This window comes from Theobroma umbraticum, unplaced genomic scaffold, assembly GCF_002168275.2.
Source record: "Theobroma umbraticum cultivar Fairchild unplaced genomic scaffold, ASM216827v3 scaffold_12.0, whole genome shotgun sequence".
NCBI lineage: Eukaryota > Viridiplantae > Streptophyta > Magnoliopsida > Malvales > Malvaceae > Theobroma > Theobroma umbraticum.
Genome location: NW_018397272.1, coordinates 3,549,462 through 3,562,084, shown reverse-complemented (window position 1 = coordinate 3,562,084; position 12,623 = coordinate 3,549,462). Strand labels below are relative to the sequence as shown.

The window sequence follows — 12,623 nt, the reverse complement described above, 5'->3', positions numbered from 1 at the left end:
GATGAAAAAAGAATTTTAATGAAAGAAAGAGAGCAATTTCAAGGTGCAGAACTTTAAAGCATATATTTTGGTATTTTTATCATAATTCTCTTTAAAAAGCTCCAAATGAGATGATTTTTAGACCATTAGAAATATAAGAGAAAAAGATACAACTTTCATGTTTACCACTTTACCCAGTTCGTCTTTCAAAGTGGTCAAAAATCTTATCAAAGTTCAAACACTGTAACAGTCCTAGAATAATTACGATTTTTGCTATTTAAATGGTTAAGGCCACAACTTTGGAGGAAGTAGGCCGTGGCTTGCATAGTATGATAAGGAAATCCTTATTAGAATTGACTTTTTTTTTCACTTAACTTGGTCTAACTTTAAAGCCCTATAAGAATAACCTTTCGAATGACTTTTAGGGGGAGAATGAAACACTAGATTGATAGTTGAGGGTCATTGAAGCGAGGAAGAATTTGAAGGATTCAAGGATATTTGGAGATCAAGAATACAATTCTTGAGTTTTTTTTATTCTTTTATTCTCTTGGTTTTGTTTTTAATGTTTAAATTTTATTTGATGAAAATGTGTGACTTGATAGGGAACTAATTTGTTTATTTAAATTATGATTAAACTCAATATGTAGTCTGATTTATTTATCTCTCTTTTACTTATATTTTATAGATTTAAGTTATTTATTTTATTTTATTCTTAATGCTTCTAGTTGACTAGCCACCAATTATATTAAATTAAAAACTTAGGTTAAACCTTAATGAAGAAAATTTAGGTAGACCTTGTATAGAATAACGTATGGTCGAATACACTTAGTTGATTAGGTGATTTGATTTGCATATAGGGTAGACATACACCTATAAGCTATACGTAGCTTAAATTAGAGCAGGGACTTAATAAATCTTTCTTCAATTTAATTTGTATAGATATACAGTAAATTAATTGAGAGAGGTATTTTTATTAAAATCTCGACAGAAACTTATAAATAATTTAAGACTCTAGGTTAATAACTTATTCTATTAAACTAAGTTAAGAGAGAGAGACAATATTCAGATGAAGTATTGAGGGATATCATAATTTTAGATCTAGTAATCAGTAAGATTAATAAAATAATTTTGCTAATATATTTTAGATTAGTTTTAGTTATTAGTTTATTAGTTTTAATTTTAATTTTAATTGCTTAGATATAATTAGAGTGTGTTAATTTTAGTAATTAATAGTAAGAATTAATTCAATTATCTGTGAGATCGATACTCTATTCATTATTATATTTTTTTTGCGATACGTCTACTTGCGTGGGTAAAAAATTAAACAACAATAACCTTTCCTACCATGCAAAAGCTCCACCATTTAATTTGCAAGTGACAAGTCTCACCCTTTTTCCTTCTAGAATCTCCACATATTCGAAAAATTTATCTATTCTCCAATTTAATCTAAAAGTTTTTCAATATTTAGATTCCCATTAAAGCAAGAAATATCAACCTTTAATCTGAAATCTTTGGTATCTTGATCACCATAGTCATTCCTTCCATGTGCAACTTATCTTACAAGTTGTGTAAAATAATCTTTTTTGTTTGAATCTTTCATGTAGACCTGTTGTCTGTGCCCATTTGCAGGAATAAGTTTGCCGATAGACTGCTTGTGAGCTACATCATTTCTAGTACGTGGCCTTTTGTCATCCCAGTTTCTATTGGCATCTATGCCTAGAGTATCAAATCGATCTGCAATTTCTTCAAGCGTTGTTCCAAACGCTAGAATTTGAGATTCATTCATTGCTCCAAAGCTCTCAACGCCACCCTTTGATTTTGCATTACAGATCGCAAGGTCTCAGTTCCATGATCTTTGCCATGAGGACTGCCACATATCATAACTGGATCATTGGCCATTAATTAGGTGAGTTTTTGCCCACTCTGATCCCAACTGATACAATGAGTTAGCGTGAAAACAAAGATTAGCACTCAGAAGAGCCTTTAATATTGACACTACAACATTTTAGACTTTTTACTACATAATTTTAGCTGCATTTATTATACTGTAACTAAATTTATTATATAACACTAAATATATTTTCATTCAGATGCAAAATTTAAAGAGTAATAACATAAAACAAATTAAAATAAATTAAAAAGAGACCAACCCACAAAATAAAGGAAAATTCAAAAAAAAATAGCCCCCCAAAATAGAGGAAGTCATGGCCCATGAAATGGCTTAAAACAAAGCTCCTTACCTTTCAGTTAATTTTTTTTTTCTTGAAAAATCACTCTCACTTTATAGTATCTATCTCTCATAAGCTCAGATGATATATCTTCGCTTACTCCATTTCTCACCAAAAATTTTCAAATCTTTTTACTCTCAAATTTTTCCTAAGACAGGTAAATTCCTTTTTTCTCGATTCATCAATTCTCTTTTGCTCTCTTTATTCATATTTCCCGTTTGGCTACTAGGAAAATTTTCAATTGGCATGGATCTAAAGAAATCTTCAAACATTTTCTCAACTCTTTTGATTTTATGTTTATTTTTTTTAGCCTCAAGCGCTTACCGTCAGCACCATCTATTGCAATGACGCAACACCAATTATGCCCATGATACAAGGTATTTTATATATTTGTTTTAATTTTTTTGATGTTATTTTAGATTTATCATGTGCATTTTATTTTTTGGAGTTTCGATTTCCAAAAGAATAGGAAACCTTGTCTAGTGCAAAATTCTTTTAAATGCTCACGAAACTATGGCTATCATCAGGAGACTCATGATTTAGGTTTCTAACTTTTTTTTTTTTAAAAAAAAATTCTTTACTTTTTCTTTTGGCTTTATTGTCAAGAACGGAAGTTGTTGGGTGGTTTGATAGCTAATTTTCTATAAAATTTTAATTTGGTTGGATTCTACTGTTTCAGAGATGCTATTGTTGTTTATATTATAGCATAATCTGGTGAAATTTGAACTTTTTTGGGTGATGCTAAAGTGGAACAAATGTAAAAGCATGAGAAGAGTAATTTTAACTCTTCCATAAGCAAAGATATATCTAGGAGCTGGCCCTTTTCTCAACTCTGGGGCTCGACTTTAAACAATAATTGTTTAATGTGATATGTAACAAATATTAATTAATTATAAGTGAAGGGAGTGAGATTCAAACTTTAGCTATACTAAAAGAGTTAATGAGCATTACCTAAAAAATTTAATTATATTGATGTGATATTTTGGTTAACCTTGAATGCCTGATTTGGAGCCCACGATATCTTATTTTGTTCTTAAGTTAAAGTAAGTTTTAATCTTGTATAAATCTTAAAGAGAGAACAGTGTTGACATTAAATATAAGTTACGAGATTTTCTTGTAAGTGCTAATAAGTAGTTGGAAATAGCATGTTCAGAAAACTTTAAACTAAAATTCTTCAATTATGGTTAAAAATATCAACATAATTGTATCTTGCTTAACCTCTTCTATTTAGTTTGGGAAACTTAATTTAAGCTTTATTGAGGCGTCACCAATTGAATTTGCAGAGACATATTGTTACCTAGTTGCAGTTAGTTACTGAGGGTACCAATCATCTATTAGCCTTTATAGACACTAAGTCTGATCTTTGTATTGTCTTTAAGAAAGCAATAGCGTTGATTTAGTTGGTATGCTTTAAGCAGAGTCAAAGACATAATACTTGTTTGAGTCAAAACATAATTGAAGTTCTCTCACTCTTGCCCTAAGCATAGACAGTGAAAGTAAGACAAACTTCTCAAATTCCTTTCCCCCTCCTCCTAGTTATGATAAAGTCTGATATCCTTTTAACTTCATTTATTTATTTATTTAGCATCCTTCATACATGACTAGCTTTGGGTTTTGGATTTTCTCCTTATACTTACTAGTTTATTATTATCTGAATCTTTTTATTCCTTTATTGTATTTCTTTACTTATATTAACTTCAAGCAATGCTTTAGCCTCTTTCTGTAGTATGGGATAATTGCAATGATGCGATATGGATGCTTGCTTGTTTTGGAAGTAATGCTAATTAGTTATGCTACCACTTCTGTGTTAGGTAAGCCTATGGTTGTAACCTTTTGTGCCAACTCTAAAGATCAAATCCTATCAATACTTAAGGAGAGGCTCTTGGTAATTATTACATTCCACTTTTTTGCTATGGATTTACTTCTAAATTCTTTTGTGTGGTAATTTCATCTTATTGAGTTTTAATGACTTTCTCTCTAATAGATGCTTCCATATATTGTCTTCCAGCAGCAAGCATTCAGCAACAAGCATTACAACTTTGTGCTAAAGTGAGTTATGTGATCTGACCTCTTCTGTTGAAAGCCTTTTCCCATCTTCAATTGATCTAATATCAATAGATATTGATAGCCTGAAATTAACAGAAAGTTGCAATTGCATTTCGAGATATGCAAAAGGCTTTTTGTGTTTGTAGGTTAGTGTTTCATTGTTGTTGCCGCAAACTTAACTATGGTCTCATGTATTCAATTGTTCAATCTTTGACAAATTAAGCCTTAGACATTATAACTGTTATTAGTTAAAATTGATAACAGATGCAGCAATTAATTTTGTCTCAAAAAGGATTGTTCTGCATATTTGATTGTAATAAATCAACACTGTAGATAGTTTGTTTCTTAATGAATAAGATCTTCTTACTTTGACTAGAGTAGTCACTTTAAATTATTGGCTAACATTCTTCAGTTTGTTCCAAGAGTTCGATGGAAATTCCAGAAGCAAAATTAAGAGAATGTGGAAGCAACCTGAGTTCGCCATTGGTGGAGGGGGAGCTCGTTAGTTAGTAAACAACTTTAGCTCTTGAAATCTTTCAATCACAACAAAATAATACTGTAAGTGGCCATTAATTGGTTAATGTTAACCTCATCCAAACTTGAGCTTGTTATGTTAGTTTTACACATCTTGCTTATGTATTGCAGCCTCTACGGTTGCTTGCACATTGTTTTAATGATATATTTCAAGTCAGGATTGATCATATGGCCTTTGCATTGTCAAAGACATTCAGATCACCTATAGTTGACACTATACAGTTTCTTCCTCAGTATTAACAAGTTTGATTATTACTATTAATTTCATTGCTATAGTAATAGCCTATTAATAATGAAACAGACTGATAATTAATCTCAAAGTCAAGTCTCTGCTTCTTCATCTTCTCTCATGCTATTATGTTTGACTGTAGATTATACTTTGCTTTGCAGTGCAGTTTTTGGTGGTGGAAAGAAGGATACAACTGTTGGGGAGGTGTGTTTTTCCTTAATGCTTGACATTAATTGAAATGCTTGACTTAATTATTAGTTGCATAAATTGATATTTAAAGGTGTTACATTGGTGCAACTAAATAAATCTTATATGGACATCTACAAATCAACATTGATACCACCACTTGGAATTTTGGAATTCTCAAGCATGTGTAAAGTGCTAAATGACCAAGTAAGTAGAGTATACCTATTCTTAAGTTTGAGTTCAGTTCTTGTAAACTAGCTTTAAGTTAAAATCTATACTCAGAATATCTAATTGCTTTAAATTTGAACTTACAGCCTCCTCTCACGAGAAAAAAGTTTTTTGACCCAAAAGATGATGACCTGGATTCCATGTTCGTAAAGAAAAGGATTTTATCTATGTTTCATTGAGTAGATTCTTTAGCTTTATTAGTGTCTTTAGATTATTTTATATTATATTTTATAATCTAATGTTCTTTTACTTTTCTTATTTTAGGAATAGCGAACTTGTTGGAGCATGCTTTTTGCTAGAGTAACAAATTTGGATAAAGGAGCATTCTTTATGTAAAATTTGAGATTGAATGCAGTAAACTTTGTTGCTGTATACTTTTGTAAAATTTTTTATAACATCAAAGTTTAGTGATCAATATATTCTGAAGTTTGCTGTAAAATTTACATGGTTTGTACTTTATAGGTTGCTGTTGTTGCATGTTAGAATGTTGTATGTATTGTTATGTATACCTTTTAGCTGCATATTTTAAACGATGTCATAGGTTTTAGGATTGTAGCCATATGCTAAATGGCTACATATTAATTTTGTTGGAAAATCATATAAAGAAGTGCAGCTAAACTTTTTCATACATTGACTAAGGTTAAACTTTTTTTAAGTGTAACCTTAACCTAAGGCAGCAGATTTTCAACCTATGGTTACAATTTTTTTTGCAACCGTAGATAAAAAATGTTATAATGTGATAACCAAGTTTCAAACGCAAAAATTTACATTTAAAATTCAAGAGAAAATGTAATATTATTCAATAATTTAAAAAAAATTAAATTTTTTAAAAACTAACCTTAAATGTGCTATTTATAATAGTTTAATTTTACTTGATTTAAACTTGAAGTGTAAGTAAAGTAAATTAAAATAAAAAAATATTCTATCCTAAACTTTCTTGGAGTAAAAAAAAAATTTCTAAACTTAGATTTATTTATCATCCAAGTAAAATAAAATTAAAAAAAATCTTAAATGTTAAATATTAAATATTAAAATTACTTATTAGACTATTAGATTATCCATCAAAGTAATTTGCCTTGGTAGCTGCTCTAGGAGAAAAAATTGGGGTGGTTTGATTAGGCTTGGAAGTTGGAGATTCTGCGTTTGGGTTTTGATTGGATGTGGCCTGGGTACAGTTGATTCCCCAGCTATTGTCTTACAACGGTAGGCGACTCTTCACAGCACCCTTGCTAAAGCCTTGTTGTTTAGAGCTGTCACATCGTTTTGAATTCAATCCAGAGTTCTCTCCTGGTTTGGTACGCCTTGGCCTTGTTTTGGTTGCCGGAGTTTCTCCTGTGCGGTGGGGCTTTAGGAATTCTCTGATTCCTCCTCTTTGATGTGAATTGTGCACATTTCCCCATTTAATTTGAAAGAAATCAAATTGGAAATGATGATAGATTTTTTTCCTGTAAGTAGAATCCTGGCCATATCGTAACTCCTCTTATGAGTTGTGTCCTCGTCAGCCGCTACACATGTCTTTCTACTTGAGGGCATACGTCTTAAATGATCGTTTTTCTGTCAAACAAAAGTGTCCATGTACAGTACAAAGGACAAAACCTTTAAAATTCTAAATCACTTTTCTACATTTTCATTACTATTGATTATTGCTTCTACCTCTTCTAAGTCTTTAAATAACAACTAGCTGGCTCTATTACATCCATTGAAGTAGCTAAGAGTCACCAACGTTTACGTTTAAAATCAATTTAGTTAATCAATTCATCATTTCCCATTACGGTTGTAACATGTTTCCCATGACTAGACTTTGTTTAATCATCTTGAAAGAGAAATCCTACTCACCTCCAAAAAATTAACCTCTCAGTTTAATAGATTTCCATTACATTTAGACAATAATCTGTTGGTTGTTGCTGAATAATCACATGCGAAATGGAAGTAGAGTTCTGTACGATAAATAATCATTATGGCAGGTGCTCGATCAGTTGAGCTCCCGTAAGAGATCGCCGATCTGATTAAATTAGCAACAAACCTAAAAGTAGAAAATCTAGAGTTGTTTTGGGGGAGGAAAAGTGTTCTTTACTCAAATGTATGACAGTGTTCCTCAGGTATTAGATCCATGCTCGAAATCTTTGTAGAATCATCAAGCAGTAGATGAATGTCACGATTTTTATGAGCAGTGTCATTGTCCCCAAACAAAGGTGAAATCATGTACTCGAAGTTAGTTATATCATGTTCTTAGAATAAAATCTTGAACATGAAACGCAAGAACGATTTATTAGACAAAAAAGAGGGTTCGTAATTGATGTCGTTAACATTTCTAACCTTCTGCTCATGTATATCGCATTGGTCTTTTTCCCCCTCAAATTCACATTTCAGTATCGCAAGGAGGGTTAAACATTTCTTAAATAGGATCAATTATCTTGGAGATTTTGGATTTGTCTTACTTCCATCGAATTTTTCTGGTTAGATTGTGCTATGAAACAGACCTTGAATAGAACTTTTTACCGGTTTGCGTACCTTAATTATTGATTTGCAGACTCAGGATGTGGCAGCCTGAAAAACAGACAACTTGATTGTGCTGGACATTGAGCTATGTTCAGCATTTGAAGGAGGAAACGAAGATAATTACTCATGGTTTTTGCTTCCTAGCATGGCATTTGCTACTCATAGTGCTAGGAATCACAATGATCATTCATATAATTCTTTCTTATTAATCACAATATTCCTTTTTTTTAAAAAAAAAGAAAAGAATTTTATTGAACCAAAAGCTAGAATGCCATAACAAGTCTATCACCATGTTAATGGAAGACTTATCTTGGCATAGAAAGCCAGCTTTGGAGAGACGATGTTCCCGTACATAAAGCAATAGGGTGCTGCGCAAATAGCCTTTGGCAGCCAAAAGCAAAAAGAATCACAATATTTTAACATCCTCTTAAACTCCGTGACAAACAGAACAAACAACAACATTCTTCCCAATCACATTAACATAAAAGGAATGCAGAACATCAAATCTTCACATCTTTCTCCTAGAATTTATTAGAGTCCCCGCTTGCAACGATCGTATACAGTACAAGGCCGATTACTCTTACCAATAGGTTGTATGCAATTTCCATAAATATTTGCATTGCAGATTGGTGGATTCTCCAAACTTCGATAAGAAATATGCCTCGATGGAGGTCCAGCAAGATGCCTCTGGCCGATTCCGGTTCCCCCGAAGAACAACAGTGTTTCTCCTTCTATGTATTCAGCAATCGTTTCCTCATACCTTGTAGTATATATTTTGCTTTCAGGAGCGGCTGCTCTGGACCGAGTTGTGCTCAATAGGAAAAACAGCAAGGAAGCTAAAGAGAACAATGGAAAAGATCTCATTGATCCCGTTTTCATCTTTGTTTCTTTCAGTCGTACTCAACTTAATTTGGGAGTAGGACTAGATAAACGCGTAGCTTGGCTATAAAAGCCAGAACTAAGGATAAGCGATGAAAGGATACCATTTCATTGATTGGTTATGGACTTTTAGTAGGGGACTTTGCTCTGCCCTTTTCCATTGTAAAATGACAGCTTTTTCATTGACTTGGTCATGATAATTACGTTTTAATAAATAAATAGGAGTAAGCCAATTTGCTCCTAGCTAGCTAAGAACAAAATTGATGTAAGTAAAAGCAGATTCATTGGAGTTGCATTTACCCTGAGGAATTTCAATTTTGTGTTGAACTTCAAATAAATTTCCAAAGACTCGTCGTCATCCCTATCATTTTCTGCCAACAAGATGGAAGAGAATTGGGACGAAGGGGCATCACTCACACTCAGCGTCAAAAGTACAATAATTGAGGTATCGGAGCAAAAATACAAGGCGTTGCGCTGGCACAGCTGTCTAAGGACAAAATGAAGCCCCACCAAGAATAAGCTAATTCTGAATATTATTCCTAGATATTTTCTTTCTCAAGTCATAATTTAGATACAACCATCTTGTAATTTGTATAAGTAAGATGAACATATAGAAGAAGTACATATTTCACTCTTATTTTAAATTCAAATCAAAATAGGGCAACAATATTAAATCTCTGCAAGATCTTAATCATCAAATTTACATAAAATATTACTGATCAAACAGACGAAATGACTAATACAAACTTGAAAAACTCAAAAGAGAAATTGAAGCATCATCATCTTTGCAATGATCTAGCTAGAGAGGAATATATTACCGTATGCCTCGCTTGCATCGAGTGTAAACGGTACAAGGCCGGTAAGATGGACCGACGGGTACTATGCAATTACCATAGGTGTTAGCATTACAAATCGGAGGCCTCTGAATAGCTCCATAACATATGTGTCGTGATGCCAATCCTCCTTGGAGAGAACGTTTAGCCAAGTGATTTTCTCCGTTTACATTGAGGACGCAATCTTCAGTGATGGTACCATTACATAGGGCGATGACATTGTTTACTTCCGGAGAGGTTGGGGTTTCAAAGGCATGTATTGAAAATAGCATAGCTGAGATTGCAAGAGAGACATGGAGAATTCTTCTCTTGAAATCATTCCCCATTGTTTTTCTTTTGGACAATAATTTGCATATGCTTCTATGATGTACTAAGACATATCTAGCTAGCTGAGTACTTAACTTTCTCCATGATTTCTTTTTCTTTTTGACCTCTTCCCTTTTATTCCCACTAAGTTACTTTAATTAAGAATATTAATATCATATATGCTTTTATTAAGTAGACCAATCATTAAAGTTCACTATTTTTTTTATTTATATAGTTAATTGGGGAGCAAATTTTTTGGGCCATAGCATCATTGACTTGACCACGTGAAAATACAGCATAGAACAATAGATAAGGCAATACATAAAAGCAACAAAGCTTTTGGGAATCCCACAAATTAACTACTGTTGTCCCGGATAAATTGTCGACAGTTTGTCAAATTTTTTAAACTTTTAACCTTATCACTTTAACCATTTTAATTAATTAAATTTCATAAGAAATGAATTTAACAACTATATATTTCATTCAAAGTTTTAAAAAATTAATTTTTATATTTTTGTCAATGGCAAATCTAAATAATATATATTTATAATTTTTGTAATTTATAACTAACGTGTTTCACACGTAAAGGAATATCACAGCAACATACATCTTTTTCATGGAATATCACATCAACATACATCTTTTTCATTTTTTAGGAGCGATGTATATATCTTTTTTAAAGTTGATGTTGAACTAATAAAAGAAAAAAAATAATCTAATTCTTTTTTAAGACAAAATGTTAATAGTATGAATTAATTTTATCCATGATACCATTGTCCTTTCTATGAAAACCCCACCAAAACTTATCCCCAACAATTCTTATTGTACATCACCACTTTCTTCAAAGAAATGGAATGAATTTAGTAAGTGCTTGTCACAATCTATAAAAAAGAGTTTCTTTTCCTGTAAAAGTGAAATTAAAAGGTTTGGCTCTCAAAATTTTAAAATCTTTACTTCATACGGGAAATTAGTTTATATTTTTTGATCAAATTACACATAAAAACTATTTTAAAAAAGGTATTAATGTTTAATAAAAATATTTAATGAAACTTCTATATACTCCTATTTTACCTTTTAAGTAATTCGCGAGAAAACTTCAGTTGTCCATAATTTTGTTTTTTATCTCATATTTGCTTTAATAAAGTAGACCAATAACACGAGAAAGCGAAAGGGAGAGAAAAAGTATACTATTCTTTTATTTATATAGTTAACAGGGGGCATAATTTTTTGAGCTGTAGCATCAGTGACAATTGGCCAATTGAAAATACAGTGCACAACAATTGCTTTCATATATTGTAGACGAATATATGAAAGCAATCATGATTAAATTGTTTCACATGTAAAAGTATATCATATCAACATATATCTCTTTCATTTTTTAAAAAGTTGATGTATACATTTTTTAAAAAGTTGATGTGAATCTCATAAAAAAAATTGAATTTATTTCCACGGATAAAATGTTGATATCATGATTTAATTTTATCCATGATGGATGTTTTCAATTACCATTAGTGTCCTTACCATGGAAGCCCCACCGAACTTATCCCGTTCACTTCCCGTTGAACATCACTACTTTCATCTAAGGAACAAACGTAGTAAGTGTTTGATCCAACTTATAAAAGAGTTTTCTTATTAAAAAAATAGAAGCAAATTGCTTGATCTTCAAAGTTTTAAATATTTTGAGCTTTTGTGAGAAGCTTGTTTGTGCTTTTGATAAAGTTACAATTCAGAATTCCTTTAGAAGGTGTTAATGTTTAATAACAAAAATTTAGTGAAACTTGCCAAATGTCTTTTCATTTTACCCTTCAATAATTCATAAAATTATAGTGAGAATGACATTCGTCTTTTTTATTTGGTTAATTTGAATTAATACTAAATTATCTTATTTTATTTATTTCTTTCATTCTATAACTCATCATTTTGTTTAATAAAGTTGAGTATCTTACTTTATTTTTCAATTTACCAGAAATAAATGAGAATATTATCAAACAATTTTTGACATCCTTCAAAATATTTATATTAAGTGTACCAAATATTATTCTAACTTCGCTCTACAACGCTTTTATAATAACTCAACTAACATCATCCACCTGTTACCCTCCCTTATTACTTGTTGAGTAAATTAATTAACCACACCACCGTTTCTCCTGTTAAGCTTTAATTAAGAGTCATTAAAAATGCAAACAGTAATTCATTTCATATGATGAAATGTTTTTTAATTTAAAATTAATTTGAAGGTCAATTTTTTATTGAAAGGAGATATACAAATGGGGTAGAATTCGGATTTTACAAGTTGCATTAGAAAGACAACGAGAGATCAAACATAGTTGTCTTTCATATCGATCGCTAGATGTTGCCTAAGGCTGAATTAATCATCATGAGATTCCTAATGACGATGTGGCTAAGAGAGGAAAAGATAGGAAAAAAAAGAAGTAACTGAAGTATTTACGAAATTAGAGAGGAATACCTTTTAATTGTATTGTTACAGAAGTACAAACCGAACCCTAAAGAATTAAGGAGCAAGGGAAAATAGATTGAAGGTACGATAGTCTCTTATATAATTTTTCAATCAAGACATAAAGATTGGATCGTTTGGCATTAATTCTAATAAACCTAGAATCACTAACTAAAAACTTTTCCTAGTCTCACACAGATGGCATTATTAGTCCAAACAAG

At 31.4% G+C, this 12,623-nt stretch overlaps 1 protein-coding gene across 22 annotated transcripts; it reads left to right on the top strand.

Annotated features, from left to right (window-relative positions):
* Positions 1 to 2,246: 2,246 nt before the first annotated feature.
* LOC110426721 (uncharacterized) lies at positions 2,247 to 6,022 on the top strand. 22 transcript variants are annotated; one of them, XR_016351955.1, is made up of 10 exons: positions 2,247 to 2,364; positions 2,518 to 2,584; positions 4,019 to 4,092; positions 4,192 to 4,256; positions 4,350 to 4,399; positions 4,666 to 4,811; positions 5,178 to 5,220; positions 5,385 to 5,409; positions 5,517 to 5,572; positions 5,695 to 6,022. XR_016351955.1 is itself a non-coding variant. In XM_089785358.1 (7 exons), the coding sequence occupies exons 2-6, from the start codon at positions 2,569 to 2,571 to the stop codon at positions 4,761 to 4,763; spliced, it is 276 nt and encodes a 91-aa protein (XP_089641484.1). In that variant the 5' UTR covers positions 2,247 to 2,364; positions 2,518 to 2,568; the 3' UTR covers positions 4,764 to 4,811; positions 5,178 to 6,022. The 22 variants fall into 22 exon arrangements, 3 of the variants coding, with proteins under 3 accessions (XP_089641484.1, XP_089641483.1, XP_089641482.1); XR_016351960.1 differs by having other exon boundaries at positions 4,677 to 4,811; positions 5,517 to 6,022; XR_016351956.1 differs by lacking the exon at positions 5,517 to 5,572.
* Positions 6,023 to 12,623: the final 6,601 nt, after the last annotated feature.